Raw genomic sequence first — 27,312 nt, forward strand, 5'->3', positions numbered from 1 at the left:
ATCATTTGCTATCCTTACTTTTGCATCAGCTGAAAGCCTGTAGAAAAGGAGGAGGGAGATTATATATTCCTTAGCAGCAGCTGAGATAAGTTCTAGAGTACAGAATGGAACTGCCAGTGAGCAAATGAAAACACAACTAAGATGGTGATTGCAGCAGCAACATATACAGGAAGGCTCCTGAGAAGGGCAGGAAAACCAACCCATCAGGCAGGCACCACTAATATTTTTTCTTTTCCTAAGGACCCAGCAACTATGTAGAGTTCTTTAACACAAGAAGCCTGAAAACAACACTGAAGTGAAATACCAGTCCAGAACATCCTTACGGAGTGAGGTTTGAAGAGGGAAGGTTTTTAAAATAAGGATTTGAAAGCCAGTCTCACCCAGCACATGACTTCTCTATTTAAAATAGACTTTGCTAGAGTTTTCGTTAGAACAATTTGAGTTTCAAAGCCCTTTTGGCACACCCCCTTTAAGGAAAAAGGGCAGAAAGAGCTGTGTCAAATCTCTGGCCATCTACAGGTTTTTTTTATTATACAGTACAATAAATTCCACACTCAACCCTGGTTTAAGAGATGACAAAATGTTTATGCTTGGGAGACACTTCCTTAACCAAAAAACGCATTCATGTTCCATTAATGACAAAAGTCAGTTACAAGTTAACTTCATAAAACAGTCACAGGATTTATTGAGATAAATACAAATAAAAAGTTACATAGATTCTCTACTCTGACAAATGAGTGGCACTTCCAGAGTGTCCCCACTTATTTGGGCTCTAAATAACATTGTGTACAGACACAACTGCCACTAGGGCAGCATCCTGTTAGATGTGTACACCATACATAACATACCAGTGAGTCTGAATTCTAAGCAACATGACTAACATGCTTTGGATTACAAGTGCCTGATAATTACCTATAGTATATCCAAGCAATATTGCACCACTAACATTATTTTCACGTTCCTTAGTCAGAAATCTTTTAAAGGGGGTATTCTTACTGCTTTTGTGCAAGTGGATCAACTATCTATCTTTGCTCCATCTGTCTTTTTAAAATATAAATTTTTGCATAATTTAAACAACCCAGAGAACTGTATGTGAACACATAGCTTTACTCTTCATTGCATACATTTGTCTAGTACAAGATGTAAAGTGCAGTCTTTAGTCATGCTGAAATCATATTTCTAGTATAAAATTAAAACAAAAAAAAAGCAAACCTTGCAAAGGTTAAGCCTGTTTCATACACCTGCACATTGCCTACAAATAAAAGAACTATGTTGTAATCTCCTATTAGTGCATGCAACTACAGTTTTAACAACTTTAAAAGCTCTGCTGAAATCATATCATTTAAAATAGACACGAATTTCTGGAGCTAGAGAGGTACCAAAATATTTTAAAAAACCAAGAACTTTGTTTAGCTTTTTAGTTAAATTTTTGTAACTAGTGGCTTACAGTTTACACATGTTCTAATTAAAAATTTTAATGAAAACTACCCAAATATTCTAAAACATATAGAAGCTTGTGTTTTTCAGTGGATTATTGCAAGGAAAGGTAATTACTTAAGATTACTTGACAAACAAACGAGGTTGTATTAATGTTTGAAGTATCTAATTTATATACAGTACATTTAAAACATTTATATGTACACATCTAAAAAATTTTTGATCAGTACTGAGAAATTTAATGAGCTGTTAATAAAAAACAAAAGTAAACCCTTGTCAGAACAGTCTTAGAAAACTTGAACTGTTAGAAAATACCAGTATAACGCCAGCATTAGAAAAAGATATTAGAATTAGAAAAAATTAATTTTTTGCTAAGAAATTGCAATCCTAAAAAGTCTGTATTGAAGAGCATTTGTTTTAAATTATAAAAAATATTTTAAGAAAAAGTAGAATGTTGCAGAATTTACAGAGTTTATACTGTTTACTGTAATAGCAGTGATAGCAACGGTGTTTTTGACTATAACTTCTGAAAGCATTTTATGATCTTGCAAGAAAACAATTTATTACAAATACTGTACATTATAATACAAAACTAGTTAGACAGACCTATACAAAACTGAACCCTCCAAAAAAATACAGAGCCTGCTGAGGAACCTACTTGCAGTATTGTAGACAACCCAGATTAAAAAGAAAGAAAGAAAAAAAGAAAGTACTTATAGTTTCTGCAAAAAATTAGTTGAACTACTTAATTAGTACAGTAATGAAATAAGGGGAAAGAAATATTCCCACTGGTCTACTTATGATACTTTCTTTGTGTGAACAAAATAATTTGTTATTACGTGAGACCGTTCTTTAGCAATTAGGCATTCATTTTTGGATAGGCCATACATTAACTGCAGATTTGAGACACAACAGGATCCACCCAAAAGTATCAGCTTTCCAAAACCCTAAAAAATTACTGAGAATCTTTCAAAAAAATTTTTTTCAGGTCCTACGTTAACTGCAGATTTAGGGCACAACAGAGGACAAGATCCACCAAAAAGCATCAGTTTTATAGTTTTGAAAAATGGTTAAAAACTAGCAGATTAAGAGAATTTTGTCAACATAAATGGCAAACATTCATGTGTATGTATATGTGTGGGTGCATGTATATAAACATATATGTATGTATATACACACATGAACACACAAATGAACATTTACCATTTGGAGCACTGCAGAATTTAGATATCCCAGATAAAATCTCCTTACCTCTTAGTCAGGAATGAAATAGCAGATTCTCAGGGACTGGATGCTGGACCAGTTAAAAGGTGTTTCTTCCAAATCAGGTGTGCATGAAAGACACGTACAAAACTTAAGCACTCTGTAAAACTCTGTAATATTCTTCTGAAGATATATCTCACGTTCCAGAAACTGAATCCCTTAACTGAAGTGAACTTTACTAGGGTAGAAAGAGTAATTTTCAGTTTGCGAAATGAAAAGTCTATATCCAACTATAAGCTGTTGCAGTAATGAAAACAGTGTTAACATCTGTAAGACTATAGTTTAGAAATAACAAAGTAATAGAAAAGTCACAGTATACAAATAATGTTGAACTCTGTGCTTTAAAAAAATATCACATCAAGTAAAAATGAACCATGCCTTAATTTCAACAAATTAACCACTGTATAAAATGAAATTATTTTTGAGCTTTTTCACTGATATGGGATTAAATTCTTCATCATTTTTTTGCTAAATTTTAAGAGCTATTCACATATATACACGTTTTCAGTAAGAATGCAACTATAAGCAATACAAAAGCAACAATAAAAATGAGGAAGGAATATCCTTACTTAAATCTGCTATCAAGGTTTTAAAATTAAGAAACCATTCCAAGTTTATAGCAGACAGCTCTGCTACTGGACTTGTCTGTCTTTTTGTACATTAAGGAATATGAAACCTGATTACACCAGAACACTGAATACATGTAAGAATTTATATACAGTACAGAACTGCAGGCTGACAACAGAATTATCACCTACACTTACAAGAACAAAAAAATAACTGCTAATGCATATCATGCACAGCTGTAGATGAAAAGTGGTCATCAAACGAAGATCACTGCATTTCTGAACAGGCTGCTTCCAGCTCAAGTAGATGACAACAGGTTCTTTTCTTATTTGTCCATGTCATTCATATTAAGTGTGAACATGAGGCAAATAACCATTTTGATGTTTGTGGTTTATAGAACACATTAGTTTTGTTTTTCAATCGAAGTATTGTCCATGTTATTCTGCTTTAGTTTTATGGTGGCAAAAAAGGACACATCTTGGTCTCTGTCAGACTGCAAAGCTAGAACCGTCTCTTCTGCAGCTTCTAGATGAGGATTGCCAACACTTTTAAAATAAGCTAGAATAAGGGGAGAAAAGACCATTTTAATCAAAAATCAAAAGAATCAGTGAAACTTTTTCTTCAACTATGTAACACTGCAGGAATACAGAAGCTGCCAAAATCACCTAAGGTAGCCCATCCAATTCGGAGACTCCTTAGAGAAACTACAGCAAGCTAGGGAAGCTGACAGAGTGAAAAAGAAACATGCTTCTTACTCAATTACTTTTACTTAGAATTCCACCCCACCCCTAGCCTTATTGAGGAAGTACATAGGTATTTCTAAAAGAGAATCTTTTTGTTGAGCCCTACATGAAAAATTACTAGTAAGCTCTAGAAGCTACTATACAATGTTTTTACAGAACACTTCATACTTCACTCTGAAAAAGGACAGGAGAAGAGATTCTTGTGCATCTCCCTTTGAATAACAAATGATCACCTGGGTTTTGTTTTTTGATTTGTTTAAGGAGCCATAATACAGTAAGTTGTGGCAATAAGCAAAATTACATTCTTTATCAGCTATAGGGCTGATAGCTTAAGATTAAGACAACATAAAACATTTCAGAAAAGGGTAGAACACTTAATTTGCCAGACCACATAGAAAACTACTGTATTAGCATAAAGGTTCAAAATATATCAAAAGAATCTAACATGATTAGAATTTCTTAAGAAAAATGTTTTTGCTATAGATATCACATAAAAAACCCTGTAAGCAGCAACATTTATTACTTTCCATTATAAACAAGTATGCAACTGCCCTCTAGTGGATAAATATTACATTTGTCAAATTAATGATAATGTCAGTTTCAGGTCCTTTAGTGATATGATGAACAATTATTCTAATAAAGAAAAGTCCCTGCAGGTTTCACAATTAAAGAAATATTTCATTTTAAACATTCCTAAATCTGAAATTAAATGCAATATCCCAGATTATAGGGTATAATTTGTATTCAGTATAAATAAAGCCAAAAGTCCTTTTACCAGTTGAGAGAGCCCATTTATAGAGAACTGCACTGGCAGAGGAAGGACACAATTCATGAGACATTAATTCTTTCAAAGGAAATTAATAACCACACCTTTCTCCAACAAGGTCTGCCTTAGAGCCTTGGCGAGCAGAACCCTTACATTTGGCACAGGATCTGAAGCAAGACTTAAAAGACTGGGGAGTAAGTGTTCAACAAATTGGTCGATAGGCATACATTCTTCTTCTACTACTGCCTACAGGATAAACGGAGAACACGAGAAAGCAAGATTTATGATAGAAATACACTATTTGCCATTCTTTTCCCAGCCTTAATTTGGCCTATCCATAAAAAAAGTCAACGTTTAATTATGAAAAAATATACTCTATGTTGGTGAAATAAATAACCTCTATGAAACTGAAATATTGTTACGAATATGTCTTATCATTCCAAAAGTCATATGAAGATTAACTCGCAAGGGCAGACACCTATCTTCAAAATATAATCTAGGAAACACTGTTCTCTCTTCTGTCACCATCCCTCCGCCTTCCAACACTCAGCTCCCCTCCCCTTGCATTCTGTCTTTACTTAAGCAAGCCATTTTGGGTTTTGGAGGTGAAAATAAAGAGGTAAACACTTCTCAGTATCTGACAACCATTGATAATTCAAAGACATCTTGTGAACCCTTACCATGTCAAAGTAAGTATTTCAAAAATGCATCTCAGCTTAGCACTCACCAATTCTCCACTTTGCTGCTGGAATGCCATGAAGGACAAGAATTGACCATTCCATCAGAAGGCACACCCCAAAATGGAAACCACAGCTTTGAACTTGGATAGTCATATGCTACTGCTTAGACCAGACCAAGTCTCGTACTGCCTTTTATCAACTCAAGAATGGCAACAAAAATTTTGGGGGTACAAATTTCAGTTTTGCCTACAATGCTGAAAAGCTTCATACAGGCTCCAAAGTAAACATACATAGAAGCATAGAAGAGAGCATTCCAACCTGACAAATGAAAGCAAAAGCTTGTCTTCCAACCCACTTGGAAGAGTGACGGAACCGCACCACAAGTTCATTAATGAAATTTAATCCCAGTGCATTTGCATTGTTTGCATAGAATTTCTGTAGTATTGCTACAACCTGTGGAACAAAAGAAGGGGAGGGGGATCAGGGGAAGGAAATCTGAAGTGAGACTTAAATTGTAGCATCAGCAGCTAAAAAGATCTAATTCTGACTCTTACAGAGGAACATTAAAAATAGTATATTCAGTATAATCAGCTCTACTTGCAGACCTTAGTAAATTTCTGTGCTTACACTGTAGAAAAGTTTTCTGCAGAGAAAGCGTAAGTTGGGATAGGAAGAAATTGTCTTTAAAAATCTGTGTGTGCAAATCAAACAAAATCACTAGAAGACATTAAAACCACCATTAAAAGGCCTTTCTGTGTTGCCAAAAAGATTAAGAAAAAAGGAGTGGGAAAAAAAAAGGGGGGGCGGGGAAAGAAGAAACTGACAACTTGCCACTCACTCAGAACACCCATGGGAAATGGTGTTATCAAGTTCCAAACCAAACCAAATCTAAGGAAAGACTAGGTGTTTGTTTGTTTTGGGGTCCTTTTTGTTTGGTTGGTTTTTTTTTTTTTTTTTTTTTTTTTTTTTTTTTTTGGTAGAACTGGAGGAAGTTCTCCTAAATCATCTGTTTTCTCATTTACATCTAGTTAAAAAGAAATGTGTCAGATAAAATATTTTATAAAATCTTTCTCTGCTGATTGTGAGTTGTCTGGCTTTCACTGAATTTAAAGTTTTTGTTCCACTTTTTCCCCCCCATTTTTTTACCACATTTATGAAAACATGTCTTTCCTCACAATATCTGCCTAAAAGAGTAGAGTGTTCACACAGGTTAGTAGCTTCTGACTAGAGACAGACACTAGCTTCCTTAGACTATACGGACAGATTCCTCACAAGAATCCTTTTCCTCAACAACCAAACCAGATTCCCTACCAGTTTGAAGGAGATCCACCGAACTTCCGACACTTTATCAGAGCAGAGAGTTAGTGCAATGTGTCTTAAGTAGTCATATACATCATTGGGATTGTAGAGTTCTAATATCAGAATCAGCTGCCTGAAACATAAAGAAAGGGATTAGCTCTGAGAAGGGCAACACTAACCTGCTCTGAGTACACCATCCTGCAAGATGTAGGGAAGTTTTATTTGAAGTTTTGAAGACTGTCATGGTTATTACACAGCTCTTGAATAGTTTGTTCTATTTACTTTCAAAGGCGCACACATGTAAAGAGGCACATATTTTAATCCATCATGTAGTGCACAGTATAAATCTTTACTCAAACTGTAGATGTACAAAGGCATCAAAATTACCTCAAATAACTAAAACTACAAACCAAAGTACAAGAAGAAGTTTCCTTGTAATTTCAGGCCAATACTCTGAACATTCTTGTACAGAAGAAATAAAATTACTTCACTGTAAAGATCTACATTTCAGAAAATGCACAAACTCATTCTAGCCATCCAGCACTGGTAGATTACTGGCAGTCACACACAAACAAGTGACAGGACAAGAGGCAATGGGCAAAAACTGAAACACAGGAAGTGCTACCTGAATATAAGGAAGAACTACTTCACTGTGAGAGGGACAGAGCACTGGAACCTAGAGGTTCCAGTTGCCTAGAGGTACCCAAAGGTTGCCTAGAGAGGTTGAAGAGTCTCCTTCTCTGAGGATATTCAAAACCTGTCTGGACATGATCCTGTGCAATGTGTTCTAGGTGACCCTGCTTGAGCAGGGGGGTTGGACTAGATGATCTCCAGAGGTCCCTTCCAACCTCAACCATTCTGTGATTCTGTGAAATTAAATGCAGCTCTCCACTAGAGGTCAGGTAACTTCATACAACACTGCTGCACCTCAGATTTAGTCTGTTACAAGAAGTATGAAAGGAGAGTAAGTCTTCAATAGTCCAAATAAAGCACCGAGATAACTATGAAAGTCATTTTAGCTGCAAACTAAATTAAAAAAAAGGGGGGGGGCTTTTCTATTATGTACTTATTAGACAAATGACCTCATGTATGCCATTTACTGACTTCACAGATGGTCACAGAATCACAGAATGGTTGAGGTTGGAAGGGATCTCTGAAGATCATCACCCCCAGCTCAAGCACCTACAGCACATTTAACAGGAAGAGCGTGTTACACAGAAGTCGAAACTGAATAAAATTTAAAGTATGACCTCAGCATCTATCAGATAGATACTATCTGGTTTTTGTATTTTATAAGCCACATGTCACCAAGCAGACCTTCCCTTTGACATATCATAACATTCACTTTCAGTCACGGTTGATTAAAACACAACTTGCAAAAAAAGCAGTCAGATGGCCTTTAATTTCCTTAATAAAGAACGGCTGTCATCTTTTAACTCAAAGTTATGGCATGCTAAATTCTGGGCACAATTAGCTATCTCCAAGTTAGTAACATTGATCAAAATAAAAAATTTACAAGCTTACTCTGCCAGCTCATAACGAAATCGCCAGTTCCTGCTGTTATCAGTCACCACAAATTCTTGAAGTTGGTAAAGATATTCTCGCCTTTTGTCTGCATGAAGTAGCTGAAGAAAAAAAAGCATTACTAACACAGAGCTGATAAAATTAAAAACTCCGTTCTTCAGTGTATTCTTCTGTTCACAACAAGTTGCATCTTCCTACCTGAAGGCAAGTGATCATTTACAAGATACTAAAGACTGTGCACACCAGTGGAGTACCTGCATGCAGAAGACTGACATCTAGGAAAATACATACGTGATCACTTCTGCAAGGATATTTGTCAAAGCTCCATCTTTGAGTGTAAGATTGAGCAATAAAAAAATTAAAGATTTACGTTTATTATGTAGCGGTTCAAAGATGTGTTCGCTCTTTCCTATCCCAATCATAAATTGCTCATGGCTACCTTGCTAGCCTGACTGCACAAAAATATTAACTCTTCTACAACACTTAGGAGCATTTACAAAGGGTTTTTAGTTTCAGTATCTTCATGGGACATGAGACAGCAGAGAAGTGAAGGACCTTAGAAAGGGAATACACATACACAAAGACTGGCAGTACCTCACAAAACCAAACGTTTGTAATTAGATATTGATACCTGCACATTTCATGTAAGAAATTCTCTTGACCTTTTTTGCTGACTTTACTGTATAATCTTGAAGAATTACATTATATTTTCCTACCTTTAGAAAGTCATAGAGATGTTTAAGGACACCAATGCGCACTTCATCCAGATCTTTCAAGAACCCATTGAAAATTGGCACCAGATCGGCAGCTGTTAACTGATCACCCAGAATAACAGCCAGTTCATGTATGGAGAAAGCTAGTGTCCGACGAACCTTCCACTGCAAATAGTTTAAGAGGGGAACTAAATTAGGTATCATAACTAAAAGAAGCTTCTGAACTACGCATATATGAGGTATTGAGAGAGAAAAAAAAAGGCTAACTACACAGCAGAAGAAAACATTTAACATATTTATGAATTTTAAGTCTTGAGTTTTATATTAACTGTACATTTTATCCCTTATTACAAACTAGCACTATTTGCTATTATCATTTCAGTGCAGCAATCTGAACAAAAAAGCTTCTCAAAGTTTTGATTCATCAGTTGAGAAAAAAGTTGTTTTACCTGTACATCGGAGGCCAAAGTCTCATACGTATCTTTCAGACAGTGCCAGTTCTGCCTGCCAAGTGTTAAGGCCACCCCAGGAAGACTATAAGCACAGTGTTTGGCTATTTCAGTATCAACAGTCTGGGCTCGAGCAGGGTCAGTCATTGACAAGTACTGGTCTAATAAAGGTTGCGGTATTATATCCTGTAGATAGAGACAGTAAATCAATAACATTTTTTCCTTTGGGTTAATTTAGGATCAAAAAGGAAAGGCATCTGCTGTGCTACAGTAATTTCTTACTGCCAACCAGCTGGCAGCAAATAGAAAACAGTAGCCAAACACGTTTTGTGGGCTAGCTTTACAAATGACTGTACGTGACTCCTTCAGCTATCTGTCCTCTGTAGACTGTAGAGCAGTCAACAAGCAGCAAATATTACTTTATCAACACATTGCATCAAATCAAAATTTCATGTTTGTTGAAGATGGACAACGTATCCTGTAACAAAACAGCAGTCAGTTCCTACCTCTGTTGCTCAGAGACTCGCTTTCTAAAAACATATTTTTTTCACACTTTTCTAATTAGAAACAGAATTCTCTTCACCCAGAGTATTGCTTCACTCTCCGCGACTGATCACTCATAGAAGCTATCACTGTACTGAACACAAGAGGAACTGTACCCAGTGCTCCACTAAAGGGGTTATATGCTGCTTAATCACCTGTAATTTTGACTTGTCATCTTCAAATGGTGGATTATTTTCTTGCTCTTTCTTCAAAAAGACACTGGCTTCTCTATGTTGTTCCTCCAAGTCCTGTAAAAGAACATACCAGTTAACGAAATGAATTAGACTTACCGTTGTTTGGGATATTTCAAAGCATCACACTACAGAACAATGCAATTTAAAGGCCCTTTACAGGAAAAGTCTTGTTCAACGTTTTTATGCAAGTACAAAAAGACAGAACAGACACTGAGATAATCACAATACGACCATATTGACAAAAAGGCTAATGGTACGAGTACATGAACATACACACTACTTCAGTTGGTAAGAATTCATTTCAGCCATACAGCACAATGCATACTCACTGTGCTTTTCAATACACTGGTGGTAGACTGCTCACTGATGCCGTTCTGAGATGCATGGGATAAAAGTGTATCATCTTCCACCTGGCTGCAGGTAGCATCTGAAATAGTTGCTTCATCTGAAATAGTTGTTTCATTCTGAAGTTTGCCCCTGTTCTCTATTTTTTTGGTCTCACAATCACTGATGGAATCAAACTGAGCAGCTCTGAGAGCAGCAGATAACACTTGGACCTGAGCTATATAAAACAAAAGGAGACAATTTAGTTTCCTTCCTGCACTTAAAAAGCATTAAGCTTGCAATTACTTAAGGTGAAAGGATAAAAAGAAACCCCACCTAAGCTGCACAGATACAGTAAATTAGGAAGCATTTCCTATTATAAATGAAAGTGTTAGTTCTCTTCCATAAAACTTTCACATTTGATTTTGCTTTCGTAGTTGTATCCAATTCTATTTCTCAGGCCAGCAGAAGCTAGAAACACTTCACCTGTTCTAGAGATAGTTTAGGTCTTGGGAAGATGGCATAATTTTCTATAGCTGAGTGTGAAGCAAAATAATTTGCTACCCAAGGAGGTCTCATCACCTTATGAATACCAGAGCAATTAAAACAGTCAAGAGTTTTGTAAAGGTTGTGAGAAAATCTGTTCGGAGGAAATATCATTTTACTGTTAAAGTCTCACCTTGAACATCTGGATCATCTATGTGCTCCTGTAAGCTTTCCAGAACTTTTTTTATTTCATTACTGGCAACACAGTTATTGCACTGCACAGAGCAGCTCTCTTTGTGCTTCTCAGACTTGAACTGAAGCAACTCCAGATCCTGGCTTATATCAGGCAGAGGAGGGCGCCAGTACAAGAAAGTATTAAATACATCCTCAGCAGACTGTAGTCTTGAGTTCCTTCCTGGAAAATTGCTCTCCTTAATGACCTCTATGACACCAGCAGCAACACTGTCTCCCTGAGACAACCTAGTTAAGTCTTCTCCAGAACTGGTACAACAATCTGTACTTGCTTCCCATGTGTCTTTATTTAGATTCTTAACTGAGAGCACTGTATTAACTTCAGCTGAAGTCTCCTCAGTCGATGACTCTGGTTTGATTTCCATTGGTTGCTCTGAACTGACAACAGACACACACAGTTATCCAAATTAAAGCAACTTGGATCAGTACTTTTCAGTGAAATACTTTACAAGACAGCAACAACTACAGAAGCTTATTTGCTCTGCAGAAAGATAGATGCTGTGTCAGCGCTATGTTTTATTTCATCACTTTTCCCTTTGCTCTTCTACGAGAGCATCAAAAAGTCAATTAAATTTCAATAATGTGGCTACACTCAAGCAGACATATGTGCAACCTCACTCTTTATACCTTTCCAGGAACCACACTTTCAAGATTTTTAGTCCTGAACAGCAAGTAAAATAATTACGCTCTTTCTTTTCCCTTCGCCTGCTTCCCATCTTCCCTATAATTTACCTGGAAGACGCAACATTTGTATTAGAGGACATAAAATTTATATTGTTGTTTGCTTGACAGGAATTGGAAGTCGTATCTTGTGGAGGAGGTCGGATACTCAGTGTACCATCTTCTCGGATGTAAAGACCAGCACTTGAAGGGTTTGCAAAGGTAGAAATGAATGGGCCAAGGGATTGAAAAGCAGCCTGACGGACCTGAAAAAGTATGAAGACATAATATTCAGGATTCATGCAACTACCATAGAGTTAATACTGAAAAATAAAATTTGGTTGAAAATTATTTCTAACTAGAACAGCTTCATTTAATACCAAATAAGTGACATTTAAGCAAGGATGTCAGGCTATTAAGTGTATATCTACAAACACAGTAAAGAAATTCAAAAAAGTTAAGATTTGAAGGAGATTACTTCTTACTTCAAATAGTACAGTCTACTCCAAGGAATTTTTAGATGCAAAATTTTAGAAATGTCATGCTCAGATAGAAATTTAACAATTAACAACAGATTTTTTTTTAAGTAACAAAAGAGAGGGGAAAAAATAGGATATTTGATCTTTAGAGTCTTGTCCATGCAAACTCAGCACATTTACAGTACGCTTTTGACTTGCTCATTACTTGTGTATGATTTGTCTGGGAAGATGCACCAGTTATGGAGCAAGTTACTTACCCATCTGCAAGTGTCACTAATAAGACTGATAAAGAGTGGGGATAGTTTGCTTCTACGAACTTCTGGGGATGTTGTATAAGACACCGCCATAAAGCACTCAGCACAAGCTTTTCTCATTCCCCAAACGCTATCTGAACAAAGTTCAAAGAACTTCGGAATCTGCCAAAATTAAGCAAAATGAAGACTAATTAAAGAGATACTATAGCAACTTTATAATAAGGTATTTGTTTGGGAAAGGGAGACAATGAGAGCTCAAGACAAAATGGGGGAAGAAAATAAATTTATTTCTCCCATGCATTTCATTAGGATTTTATGCATAATTAAACACACTTGGAAAAAATACGAAGAATTATTAATGGCCTATTCTGAGATTCTAAACTGACTGATCATCTAGTTCAGAGAAAGGAAGAGAGTCAGTAACTTTAAAATTTACATATAGGTTGTCAACTACATTGGGGGGAAGATGCAGGGGAAGCATTTTGCAGAAAAATATCTATTTATGATCAATCACAGTCCTGTTGTATACTTGCAACCAAAGCCTTTGCCAAATCCCCTAAAATTCCTATATGCACACTGATGGATTTCCAGAGAAGACAGTAACAGAACCCTCACAATTAAGCCTTTTGAGCTGACAAATACAATTTTTATAAGTAGGTTTGATTTTTACATACCAGAAGTCTCTCTGTGGCTTCTTGCCCAACTGCATTACAAATGTCACCAAAATTAGCTGCACAAATCTAACAAAAAGAAAAAAAGTCATGAATAAAATCCTGGACCTTTCAAGTTCATTAGTGGTTTGCTGTTGTTTTTAAAATCAACTTTACCATTCGTTATTTATCCCATCTAATAATTTCATATGAATGACTATTGAAATTTCACTTATGTAACTGTATCCTGTAACATTAACTCCTCATCCTGGACAAAGATTCATTAGAGCAGGCTTCCATAAGCCACATGCCTTTGAAATCAATAGTAGGATATGCTTCTGCATTGCAAAGTAATCTACTTCAGTAAGCATTAAAGGGGATAATAAAAGCCCACTTGAGTGTTTGAATGACTTTGAGCAGCAGCTGTCACTGTGTTTATATATGATTTAGCTAATACCTATTAATTCTATATGCTTATAAGGGTATGATGCAGATCAAATTCCAATGACCATGCCTTACATTAAGGATCAAGCTGAAGCTCTACATGACCCTTAAGTCTACTGAATTATTCCAAGACTTGTTGTGCTAGCAATTTCATTCTCAACCATGATTTGAAGTACACTTCATACTTCTGAGATTTCTCCCTTCAGTAATGCAAGGCTTAAAAAAAAAAATAGTAAGAAAAGAGAATGTCTGAAATAGAGTGTTTTTGAATTTCTGCTTTTGAAACTAGGTGGAAAATTGGTAACTTTTTAATTAGAGGATGTAAACAAGTGTGGCTTAAAAAAAAAAAGATTATGCAAAACCATTCAATGGTGCAGATCTACTACAATGCCATTCACTAAGGACTACTATTTATTTCTTTATTGAACTAAAGAAACTATAACCATACCAATTAAATAAAATGATTAGATTATCAACATAAACATTTGAACAGCAACATACAAAAATTCATTTGTGAATTAAATTGAATTAAAATTAAACTAAAATGAAAAAAAATTCATTTTAACTTCAAGCTTGAAAATACCATGCCAACCTTTCGGACTTGGAACAGTTTCCCATCACTGCACAGTTCACAGAAACGAGGAAGCAGCATGTGCTCAACAGTGGATCTGCTCAGCATAGAAGCCATTTTACAGATTATCTGAAATCAAGAAGGGGAGATGTGGAAGATAAAGAAAAAAAAAATTCCTGCAATAAACAACCTATAAACATGGTCTGATGTTCTTCCTAAACATTACTTCAGAGAGAAAGAAAGCATCTACCATTACTCAAGAATACCAAGTGCTTTTATTTAATTCATAATTTCATACACTTATTCACGTGAAGCAGAAGTGTAGTTTTCTGTACAATCATACTTTATCATTCTATGCCCCTTTATCTGAACATAACACTTCTGCATATTATTTAATTGGATAAACAAGACAATAAATCGACTTTATTGATAAATGTATTTTCAAGTTGTTTTGCAGTGAGGCATACACTGATATTTTTGCACAAAGACAACAAAAATTCCACTGCACTAGCCAGCGTACAAAACCACAATCTTTAAGTGTATTTGAGAAACATCCTAGACATGTAAGTAAACGCTTTGACTTTCAGAAGACTGATCAGATGCTTTAAAAACAAGAACATTCCCAGCTCCTTATAGGAACAAAGTCTAAACAGACAACATGATACAATAAGAGTTTGCCAAACAACAGAAGAGAAAAAGGAAAGCAAGACACACTAACTGCATGTATTAGCTAATGCACACTTTAAAGGCTTCATACTCAAAAGTTATAAGAATTAACATCTCAATGTAATGAAGAAGAGTTAGTAACACAAAGTAATTTAGCTCCTCATTTTGAGGAACTGTCAACTTCAACTACATCACAAATCATGTTTCTGGTGTGAAAAAATCAGGTACTTTGGACTATATGTTTCCTTTCAGCTCCTACTTTACAGAGTAACTTACTGTAATCCTACACTTGCAACTGTAAAGAGAATGGAGCTCCCACGCACCTTTTTGTTCAGCTGTTCTGCTTGCAGCACTGGGAGTTACATGCTTACACAAGTGTTGTCAAATTCACAGTACTCATCCTTCTATTTTTACTTTTCCAAAATAAATAATTGAAACTTTCAACCTCCATAAAAATAAGCTTTGTTTTTTAGAAACATTTGCCTTCATACTAGAATACTAAATAACAATTAAAAAAGATACTGTTCTATCACTCTCTGCATATTGTCAAACTTCTGAAAGACATCTGGTGCTCAGATGTCACCCTGGAAAACTGCCTAAGCTCAACTCCCAAACAAGGAAGAGGAAAATCTAGCTGGTAAACCTGTTTTACAGGTCAAGTGTCAGATATCCATGCTGAAATGTAATTACACACCAGCACTTCTTTGGGGTCAACTGATTTATTGAAAGCGAACAGGGAGAATTTTTTCCAAGACACTTCAAGTTAAAGATTGTGGTCATCATTCATACATTTTTGCAACATTAATGTGAAAGCTGGAAGAACAAATGCGAAGAAACTACTGGAGAATGTAATCTTAAATAAAAATTAAAATAAGGCTGTTAACAAATAACCACATGTTAAAGTTATTTCATCATCGATTTTGACAATCATCTAGCATCTTGAAATACAAACATGGTCTCTTTAAACCTGATATGTTAAAAAATACAGAATAAAAAAAAGATTTGTGTTAAACTAAAAATTCAATGTTAATCAATAAACAAAAATAAGCAATAAAAGCTTTTATTTAATGTCAAAACTATTCTTGGACCTCATCTTAATTACTGTTGAGATCAAAAGCAACAACAGTTCTTCTTAATACTCATTGCAAGTACATGCAGGTATAGCTGCTAAAAAAAATTTTCTGAAATACCTCCACACTTGGTCAAAAGACGATACAATACTAATCAGGACAATCTTTCTGTTTTCTTGAATTTAATTCAAGTACAAACTCTAGTCTTATTTGCAAATTCTCAATGCGATATTCCAAGTCCTGATCAAGTTCTTTTTTTAAAAAAATATCACATTGTTTCAGTGGTACTCATGATTACATACTACTAAGAATCTTATATTTTTAAGACTTAACAGGTTAAGACATCTAAGCTATGGTTCCAAGCTTCAGCTGTATCACACTAGTTTCTGAATTCTCAGAGCAACTAATAAATAGTTTGTTACTGTTTTCCTTCTCTGAGACAATAATGGTGTAGAAAGTTCTAAGTTCAATGACAAAACGTAAAACTCTGAATTCAGAAGGTAAGATTTTTATCTTACTAAATATAAGAGATGGAAAACATCGCACAAAATCATTATAAATACACTCTAAAGGACCTTAAATAGCATTAAAAGAGACACTAAATAAGTCAGAGTGACATTCGTAATTAGTGATATGACAGACAGCAAGTGATGACACAAGAACTAAAAATCTGTCAGAAAACTCAATTTTCCAGACTCTCGTACTGACCATCTTATAAACTAGATAAATACATTTCCTAAAAAGCAATAAAATCGAAGTTACAAGCTTTCTTCCAGCTTCACTTACATTCACAGCTTCCACCTTGTACTCATCCTCACTGTCAGGAGCAGAGAGGTCCAACAGAATTGGACACACCTTATTTTCAATGTCACTCTGAGCAACGAGATCTTGTTCTATCAGTACAAGCAGCGCTTCTTGACCTGCCTTTCTAACCTATTAATTTAAATGAAAAAGGAAAAAAGGAAGTGTATCACTAAAAACAAAATTAACTGATAATGTGAAAACCACAAAAGACATTTTCATCAAACTCAGTACAAGTTCTTTATTAAAAAAAAAAAAAAGAGTAGAAAAATTCAATATAAGGTATTAGTAATACAGAACTACATTTTCCTATCATTGCTAGATGTCCTTAAACCAAATTCTGAGGAGCAGCAGCCAGAAGCTGAAGTATAGGACAGGACTTAAGGCATAGTTCCTAGAATAGACTGTGCCAATATGCTGCTGGGTAAGCCTTTTGAGTTTCCTATTCTCTCCAGTAGGAAGTGAAAAAAAAACAAAAAATAAACAAAAAAAATCCCCACTATTCAGACCTCCCTAGCAAAGTGTGATGAAATCTGTAAATAAAGCACGACAGACGAGCTAGGTATCAATTAACAAGGGATTTCCCATTATTTCTTCCTCATGCCTCAATTTCATTGAATTTTCCAAATATTCAAACCATGTAGTCTAGTGTTTCCTACCTGATTGTTAACATCTGTGAGGTATCTCACTACTATGGGCATAAGATACTCAAAAAATGCTGTTGGGAATTTTGGTCGACTTTCTTGCAGAAAAATGGCAATGGGAGGTATTTGTTCCATCAGCTCTGTACGTACAGTTGGTTCTGATAATAAAAAAAGTCAGAACTGCATCAGTAAATTCAAAGTCACAATCACGCTCTCTTAAAAAAAAACACAGCATTTTCTCTCACTTAAATGCTTTCACAACAGTGAAAATGAAAACGTTCAAAACGTAAGGAAATATCACCACTGAGACTGCCTATTCTTAAAAGCTGAATAAGATAGAATAACCTCATATACAACACCACAATCCAGAGATTTAGGATTAGTGTTCTAATGAATCAGATAAAATGAAAGCAGCTAGCCAGAAAACCCAAGTACTATGAATGTACACCCGTAAAGTTTTAAAGCACACAACTGTTCTGAAAAACTGTGCATACACAGTTAACCAAGTTGCACTAAGCATACCAAGCACATCTTACATGCATTCAGATATAACCAATTTCTGTGAAAATTTTATTTTGGTCCCCGTTTATTCCTTACAGTAAGTAAAAATACCTGCATTTATACACCTACAAGTCAAAATACTTCACAGAAAGTTCTCATGTTTTCATTAATACATACTGCTGTTAATGATTTTCCTTTATCTGAAAATATATATATATCATTCAAACACAACAGAGAAAGTAATGCTTTCCAACTTCAATAAACAAATATTCACAGTAGTCTTTAGATGTACAGAAGTACTCAAATGTTTTTTATATTTTGTATTGCTCTGCCAATTAACCAGTAGTCAAAAGTCAGAGCAGACCCATAAGTCAGAAGAATTTACTTCCTGTCCTAACATAAAAGTTTCAAAAGGCAAAATTCATGGCCTTATGAAACAAAACAGAAGCCAGACACTTTTAAAAGCGAAACAAAAAAAAGAAATTGAGGAGAAAGATAAGCATCATAAAAAACAAAGTTCTAAAACTTAGCCAGTTCAAATTTAAATTCAAAATACCAAAATGAAAGAATATAGACCTCTAATATCCAATTAAATATACAAATACCATTGTATGTGAAACTAGGAAAAATTATTAAAATCCTACATTAACCTGAAGCTCTGTTGTTATACTTAGAATACCCCCAAACACAAAGAAATCAAAAGACTGCACGTGGATGTTAAATTTACTTCTGTAAGCCTTGAATAAATACCAGATCTAACAGAGGTAAAAATGCATAGCTTTTAATTTCATTTTCACTTCCAACATATACATGCTACAACATGCCTATATTTCAAGCAAATTAACATTTTTTAAAAATAACCCTGGATTTTAAGTTATCAATAACTTTCAGGGTGTTAAAGGCCAGGTGTCCCTACTGAATTCAACAGAAATCACTGCATTAATCAGTGATTTCTGTGCTTAGATACAAGTTAAGGGAGAGAATTTTCAAAGCAGAAAAAAAGTAATTTCCACAATCAAGTGATTTTTACAGTAGTCTGGAGCAACCAGCTGCCATATGAAGTTAAAGTCTGAAATTAGTTCTTCCATCATGTAAGTTTTTCAAATAACTTCAATATTTGTAAATATTCCTTGCCTTCTCAAAATCTAAAATCATTGGGTTTTTTATATCATAACTTTCATGTAAAATGAGTTACAAGAATTAAGAAAATTTCAAACCTGCATCTTCAGAGAGCCTGACAACTATCTCCATTACAGTCAGGAAATCTTCCTCATTATTACTGAAATCTCGGAAGACATCCAAAAGACCTCTAGCAATAATTTGCCTGTGGAGGAACAATATATTAAATGCCTGCTAACAACATATAGATGGGAGGAGACTAGAAACTAAGCAAATGTAAACAGGCACCTTAAGTGTGCCTCTTCTCTTAACATCCAGACAAACTAGTTACAGTTTCTCCACATCCCAACACAATGAAGGTGGCAGAGTTCAGACATCTTATTCAAGTGACCAAGAACAAAAACTAGTCTTTTTGGAGATTATTATATAATAGTCATTTATTTGTATATTGTATATAGTAATATAGTATATTATTATGTAGTAGTTATTTATTGAAACAAATAATATTAGGCATACATTTAGGAGTATAGTATAAGAAATATCATAAGATTCACAGTCTTGCAAGACTCAGATTACTATCAAGTATAATTATTATACCCTCACCTGTTAAATATGTTATCACTGAAAGCGTACTTTTCCAGACGAGCCAATGGAGTCAAATTATCCTGCCCAGGAATATCCAAGAATGCTGTTATCCTCATGCTATCACAGTCTGGTCCATAATCTTCAAACCCAACTTGAAAAACAAAAAGAGCAACAAAAACAAAGAAATGAAACAAAGTCAGCAAAAAATATATAAAATATACTATCATAGTACCACTATCTATGGTGTTACTTTTTAGATCTATTCTGCAAAGCAAATATATCTGTGTATTACCAGGAACTGCTTACAGAAATCTTAATTTGCACCTAGTGGACTCAAGAACACCACTTGCATACGCAAATTCAATCCTTGAAATGTAATCTATCTTAACTATCATAATATCCTTGACTTTTAACACATTCTGCTTTGCAATTTGAGTGGACTAGTCACATACACTGCAAGTTAGATAAGCTCAGCTGACAAAATTTCATGCTATGAGCTTACAGAGAAATCCAGAAGGAAAAACAGTCCCTATTAAAAGAAACAGAAATGTTAACAATGACAGAAAGTCCAAAGCTATATTGCTTTAAAGCAGCAAAATCTTGAGTCTATTTCAAAGTTAGCAAGGTACATTTTCCTTACTGCATTTACCGAGTCCCATGTCCCATCTAAATCAGATCTGTAGCTTTGTGAAAAACCTCAACTTCACCTTACTTGTGAATATATTTCAAAGCTTTCTACTGCAGATCAATCAAAAACAGTCTTTCCCATGCAAACCTATCTTCTTTTAAATCCTTCTGTACTTTTAACTTGAAATTTTAAACGAAATTTCACCATACCAACTGTTGAAGTTTATCCATTCAGTCTTACAAGCATCTAATCAGTAACATACACTTGATTACAGGATATGGACAGTAACATTTATAAGACTGACAATGAAGTGGAAAGGGAACTAGATAACTTTGATGATAGGCCAAGCTATTTTTTATGCCTTTTCCTTAGAAATAGCAACATAAAGACAGTCAAATAACCTGCCTGCAACAGTATTAATCTTTCATATACGTTCTCTTATTTCAGCAATGAATAAGAAGCACACATACAGAAAGCAGAAACCTACAGAAATAGTTGCACTGAAGTAGCTGTTACTCCTCCTCTGAGTTAACAACTTTCCCACCAAATACCCCTAGAAACATGCAAACTCTGTTCACATAAATAATATAGCCACTACATTATCAGTCATAGTAATTGTGCTGGTACAACTTATACTCAACAAGAAGTCTCTTGCAAGCCACTGTATGTCTTAAGAATGGATAACAACCAGTTTTAGGCTTAGCAGGACATGGTATCGGGTATTTAAATCAGTAAAGGAAGAACATAACTGGCAAGAACAGAAAGCAAAATGACAATCCAGATAAACTGTATTTTAAACCAAGACTAAGAGAACATAATGTAGGTACCCTAGGTTACGACCCTTTAGATAAGAGACCTCCTGTCTTCAAGAAGAAAAAGTTGCATAATAATTTCATTTTAAAAAATGCTTTGGCTAAATACTTAAAAGCAAGCCAAAATTAATTTCATTTCTAACATCAGTTTGCCCTGTTTGCCCAAGTGGAATGAACAGGAATAGCTTCTCCCACTGACAGACTTTACATATACATTTGTTGAATATTCAACTATTCTAGTTTAATAAAAACTTATAGTCCTTCCAATATTTGTCAATCATTAAAAAGCTGGGTTTGGGGGGGGGGACCTTTGGGGTTTCTTTTTTTTTTTTTTTTTTTTTTTTTTTTTTTTTTTTTGAGGGGGGTTGTTTGTTTGTTCTTAAGTCTTCTTGCCTTGTTATTCCAAAATGCAATCTGAAATAATCAGTAGGTTAAATGACTTGCACATGTAACTCCAAGGTCTCTGATACAACAATCTTTTTAAAATGGCTGTGCCTTAATCAGGATCATTAAGCTTCCAGTTTACCCTCACACTTGCTTTATCTTCAGTTTTATATTATCAACCCTCTTCCCTAAAGAACCCTTTAGCTGAGACCTGACATAATGAACTTTGGCTCTGAACCATATTAATACCCTCTATAAATCACTTATACACACACACACACACACACACACACACACACCCATTTGATTACCAGTAAGTCTTAGTGAAAGACTAGACTGCATTCATATACTGGATTGATTCGGTGCTTTACCTCATGTATAAATCAATTAACATTAAGCCATACTAGTACCAACTCTTGGCTTTTTTCCTATAGAAGAAAAAAAATGATTTCACATATATAACTTAGCTCCCAAGTATTTAACACTCAGTTTTTGCTTTTTATCTTCCTTAAGTGGGTAAGATCTTTGGGGAATCACTTTGCTTTTCAAACTCACAAGAGTTACCCATTCCTTTTACCAGGAAATATTTATTAGAACAGGCACACACATCCTTCCACTGTTCTCAATATAAAAGTGAAAGAAACGGGCAAATTATGTATGTTCTGAGCTGAAGTTTGAAGAAACATGGTTTCAGCACCAGGCACAAAGTCAGGCCAAAATATTTTCCACAGAAATGCAGTTAATCTCAGAAAGAAATAGCTAATCTTAGAAAGAAATTATTTGAACATACTTGAGGCAAAGTGCTATACCTGGGTCTTTGGAGTGAGGGAGCAGCAAACTGGTGTCCCTTGAAAGCACAGTGTTTCCTAAGAACCTGTCTGAATTAACAGACTAGAGCAATTCTGAATTCTGCAATTCTTTGAGACATTAAGCTCCAACTAGCTCAATGGGACTCAATCCAAAACACTGGGACAAGACCTACTGTTCGCATTTTCACAGGTACACACAGATACTAGAAACAAACTCACAGCTACATCATCAAAAATGTAGGTTAGGTATTTGTAGCCTTTTATAAGAGGCTACCTATTTCTTTTAATGACATTCTTATTCCCATTCAACTGACCATTACTCTCTCCTTACATGTTTTTGAAGTACTGACGTGCCCAAAAGCTGTATCTGCACAAGTATGTATACTTTACATAACACACACCTAACAGGGATTGACATGTTTACATGTTCTAGGGCTAGCTTTCCCATCAAGCATACCACCTGAAGAGAATGCTACCACATTCAGTATTTCTCTGCTTCAAAAGAAAACTACTGTCCAACTCAAGCGCATAGGAAACTATTCAGTGTATGTAGAATAGCTGATTTCCCTTCTGAAGATGAAACAATCTTATTTCCATTTCGAAAAACAAACCATGACAATCCGTATGCCCATGCAATTACAATAATATACATTTTAAAATCCACACAGCGTCACTATCTAATTCTTGATGCTAGCCACCTGTTGTATAAAGGAAGATTTATTGCAGCTTAAAATCAATGTCTGCTACTAACTTTATCTAATGCCCATTTGTTCCTGAATTAAAAAACAGTTTAAAAAGCACTTATCAGTTCACTTTACTATTGGTCCCTCTTCAAATATTTCAACAGAATTCCTACCAATTTAAGTGACATCAAAATAACCCTCAATCATGAGTTTGACTACAATAGAACAGCTGGGACCAATCTTGTAAACATAAAGAACATGTTTAATTTTACTACCTGGAGCAGTTCTATTATTCATTTAAATTAGCTAAGCAAACATCAGCACTCCTAGGACCAGAGGGTAGACAGAAAAAAATACTTATGTTATGCTCAGGATGAAGAAAGTTAAATACCTCACATTTTTTTCAACCCTCTCAGTACACACAGATTAGAAATGGTCACAGCAGGGTCCATCCTTGTCTTCTCTCATGCATTTTTAAAGTTTTTTTCTTTTTCTCCTTCTCACAAAAAGTTACTTTAAAATTCAGAATATACTGGCGTACTAGAAAATAAATTACAGAAGAAAAATAATGATCTTAACGTATCTAATATTCTTCCACAGGTGAACCAAGCATTTAGTGTTTTTCCTTCTGAAGATATCAGATAAACAAATTTGAAAACTATCCATCTATATATGAGAATACCACAGATAATATCCACAGCTGAAAATGAATTTAATACGTCTTTGTTTTACTAGACTCAAAAGCTGCTTAGAGCCTACAAGAAACACCTGTGGTATCACAACATTTAACTATGCAATTCAACATCATTAGCTAGTATCACTTCATCACTATCCAATTTTCAAAACCAAAATATTAAACACTAGCTCACAGTGCAAAATCTCATGAGCAGCGGCATTTTCTCGCTCAGTTTTCAGGACAAAAACATGCTTTAAAATATGTTTTCTTTACTTAATGAAGGGGATTTGTATTGCCTTACAAAAACAGGCTTTTAACTGTACTCCAAGAATTTACATAGATTTTTATTACTGCTTCCCCTAATTCAAAGTAATCCTCCAGGCTCTTTGTTCAGTGAAACTGACTGCAACACAGCACATTTTCCTCAGTGAGAATAACACTATTTCACTAATTTATTTAGTTTAAAAAGCAGAAATGCAGTTCCAGTGATTAATTTCACTGAGAGTTTCTTCAAATGCATTATGGACTCTTTCTTATACATATTTTTCTTTAGTCATTGGATTAGTAAAATATCTCAATCTAGATGGGCTTCTGAACTCTACTATAACAAAAAAGACAACTTTCAAGGCCATAATTTTAAGTATACTGTCAAGTTAACGAACATAATGAAGACCTTTGATTTTTAAATCATGAGATGTCAGTAGTGCTTTAAAATAGATTCCTCCCTTTGTGCACATGCTCATTCTGAAACTGATTCACTCTTACAACAAATTTTAAGTGACCCACAAAAAAATGTTTATTAATTACTGCTTCAAATTCAAACGCGACAAGATTTGGTTTGTCTGAAAATTTTTAACTTTGCCTACAAAGATAATTTTTCTTTTGAATCAACTTACCAGACAAATTCTATACTGAGAGTCTCAACAGAATAGCCAAAAACTGAGCACTTAATAGAGAACAGCCAAAGGCTGAACACTAAATGGAGAACAAACTACCCTCTTAACCTCTAATGATGATCACTCCCAATTCACATCATGTGTCCCAAGACACATAACAGAGGGCTATGGGAAAGTTTGCATTTATTGCTGCTGCTGCTTCTACTTAACTCAGCAAACAAAACTAAAGTAACTGGTATCTTTAATTTCTTTATTACAGGGAGGATTGCTTTACCTCCAAAAATGGGAGAGCAGCAGGGAGCAATTCAGAAAGACTCAATCAATTTAAATAGCTAAGTATTCATCAGCACTATGAAGGCTTAAAAAAAAAAAAAAAAAAAAAAAAAAAAGCCCCAGAAGAAAACAAAGATTTTTCAACATGTAAGGTAAGGTACTGCAGAACCAACTATTGCAGCTTTTCTGCTGTTAAAAGAATTCAAAAGATGAGATAGATACATTGACCTCTGCAAAACTGTCTTTAAATCCAACACAAGCGTCTTCAAATGTACCAGCAAGCTGCTGCTTCATCTAAAACCTCTATTCAACATATGCACACATTTTGGTGTCAAAGGTCCTCACAAAAAGCTTGTTTCATTTACTTCAGTAAACCATAACATTTAAGTACCTCTCTTTTAAGCAGCTTCTTACGCAGTGTTATCAAGTTTTCAAATCTGTATCTGTTAAATACATTTATTTCAAGTATTATCCTCTAAGTTCTTCCTATTACAACTTTTTAGACTTCTAGCTTTTCAAATAGGTAACTGAGTTTAGAAATGAAAACTCTTTTAATTTTAAATCTATTAAGGTGCAAATTGTTACAAATAAATCTATCTGCATAAGATACCTATCTGTTAAAGATACATTCTGCAATGCACATCAAGATAGAAACACAAGACAAGCCAAGAACTACCACAAGTCTTACATACAACTAATCTTGCCATTTATACATCATTTTCATCTCAAAAAAAAAATCCTGAAGTTTTTTCCTAAACTTAAGGAAAATGCAAATGACAACTTTTTCTGCTATCTAGTAGTAAAATGCAGAAACCTCCAAGACAGAAAGCAACATTTAACAACAGCAATTAACATAACTCCATAGAACGATTTTCCCACTTGTGAAGGAGAATGTCCCTGCATACCAGGTTTCTCCTGCTGTTCCTCAAGACTGCCTCCTTCCTACATTTGCTTCTTTACAATAGATTAGGGAAAAAACATCTTTGTTACACGTTTTTACACATTTTCAACTACTATTAAACAAAGTTTGCACATCAAACGAATCAATAAGAATCACAAGAAACTAATTCAAGCATCAGTTTTACTTTCTAAACAGAAAAGCCAATCCAGCATTCAAAGAGCCAGCGAAATCTCAATGCAAATTTAAATAGCTAGCAGCCAAGATGCATCTCCTTAGTTTTAAGTAAGGGTTCTTACCAAGCTGTCTGATACGCATGCAGCCCTAATCCCGTCACAAAGTGCTGAAGTGCACGGCTAGAGCTGGAGCTGTCAGCCTAGCCTAGAACCAAGGCATCGTGCTAAGCCTCGAAGCACAAGCTGACGTTCGCCCACCTGGGCGCAAGGCAGCTTTAGCTTTGTTCTACTCCTCGCTTCTGAGGTACACGCGTGCCCAAAGCAACCACGTCCCGCCGAATGTCTGCGCCACTGCCACGAGGTGGTAAGACAAGCAGAATGAATACTTTTAGCAGCCTCTAAAGCATTTAAATTCTCATTCACTTGCATTACCACGAGGCTGATTTCCGAGGACAACAACAAAGGGGTCACTCCTCTAACACAGGGCCGGACGGGCCGCATCTTCCCCTCCTAGAGATTCCTCGCGGGCCACTGTCTGAGGCGCTGTTTATACAGAACTCAGCTCCTCAGCAGCCGTTTGAGGAAGCAAAAAAAGGAAAAGAAAAGAAAAAAAAAACAGGAGTCGGGAGGAAAGCCGGCGCTCTCCTCACTGCCGCCCGCAAGCGCCAGCGCCCCCGGCCGCCTCAGCGCCTCCCCGCGCCGACGGACGGGCCGCCGCGGCGGCCGGGAGCCCCCGAGGGAGGCTCTGCCCGCCAGCGAGCCCCACGCGCGAGCGCAACGGCCCGGAGGCTTAAGGCGGAGCGCAGGAACGAGCCGCCGAGCGGCAGCCGCGCCGCGGAACGGCGCCCGCCCAGACGGGCGGCGGCGGCGGGCTTTTAACTCGCGAACCCTGGCGCCCTGCGCGCACGGCGGCCGCAAATCCCTCGCTCGCCCTGATCTGGGTTAAAAAAAATGCGGAGAAGGAACGAGGGTGAGGGAAGGGCCCGGGGTGGGGGGAGTGCGGGGAGGGCCTAAGGAGGAGACGGAAAAATAAAAACAGTTACTCACAATCATCTAAGTCATCCTGCAAATCCACAAAATACAAAGGGATCCCTACGAACAGAAACAAAAGAGACACCGCGGCGTTGGTTTCGGAGGGCGGCGGCGAGGGCGGCGGCGGCCGGGATGAGCGAGCCCGGCACCCCCCACCCGCGCCCCGCCGCCGCCGCCCAGCCCCACTTACCGGCCATCTTGGAATGGACAGGGGCAGGAGCGGCGAGGGCGGAGCCGCCGGCGCCTCCCGACCCCAGCTCAGCCCCGGCGCCGCCGGAACGCGGCCGGTTTCATAAGCGCTCGCTGCCGGGGCGCGCGCGTCGCCTCCCGGCGGCCGCCGGGCTCTCCTCAGGGAGCAGAA

The 27,312-nt window shown here is 36.2% G+C and overlaps 1 protein-coding gene across 6 annotated transcripts; it reads right to left on the minus strand.

Annotated features, from left to right (window-relative positions):
- Positions 1-7: 7 nt before the first annotated feature.
- LOC134147922 (serine/threonine-protein phosphatase 4 regulatory subunit 1-like) lies at positions 8-27,293 on the minus strand. Of its 6 annotated transcripts, XR_009960109.1 has the most exons (22): positions 27,142-27,293; positions 26,967-27,011; positions 19,703-19,835; positions 19,198-19,304; positions 17,495-17,637; positions 16,821-16,967; positions 14,320-14,427; positions 13,308-13,373; positions 12,637-12,795; positions 11,973-12,166; positions 11,182-11,618; positions 10,508-10,740; positions 10,140-10,232; positions 9,442-9,627; positions 8,996-9,157; positions 8,280-8,380; positions 6,768-6,888; positions 5,775-5,909; positions 4,881-5,022; positions 3,465-3,825; positions 2,689-2,878; positions 8-37 (listed from the first exon to the last, which is right to left on the minus strand). XR_009960109.1 is itself a non-coding variant. In XM_062589509.1 (20 exons), the coding sequence occupies exons 1-20, from the start codon at positions 27,146-27,148 to the stop codon at positions 3,671-3,673; spliced, it is 2,874 nt and encodes a 957-aa protein (XP_062445493.1). In that variant the 5' UTR covers positions 27,149-27,293; the 3' UTR covers positions 3,017-3,670. The 6 variants fall into 6 exon arrangements, 1 of the variants encoding a protein (XP_062445493.1); XR_009960108.1 differs by lacking the exon at positions 8-37 and having other exon boundaries at positions 1,825-2,878; XR_009960111.1 differs by lacking the exons at positions 8-37; positions 27,142-27,293 and adding an exon at positions 26,352-26,462 and having other exon boundaries at positions 1,825-2,878; positions 26,967-27,010.
- Between the last annotated feature and the right edge of the window lie 19 nt (positions 27,294-27,312).

Source organism: Rhea pennata, chromosome 16, assembly GCF_028389875.1.
Source record: "Rhea pennata isolate bPtePen1 chromosome 16, bPtePen1.pri, whole genome shotgun sequence".
In the NCBI taxonomy this organism is placed as follows: domain Eukaryota; kingdom Metazoa; phylum Chordata; class Aves; order Rheiformes; family Rheidae; genus Rhea; species Rhea pennata.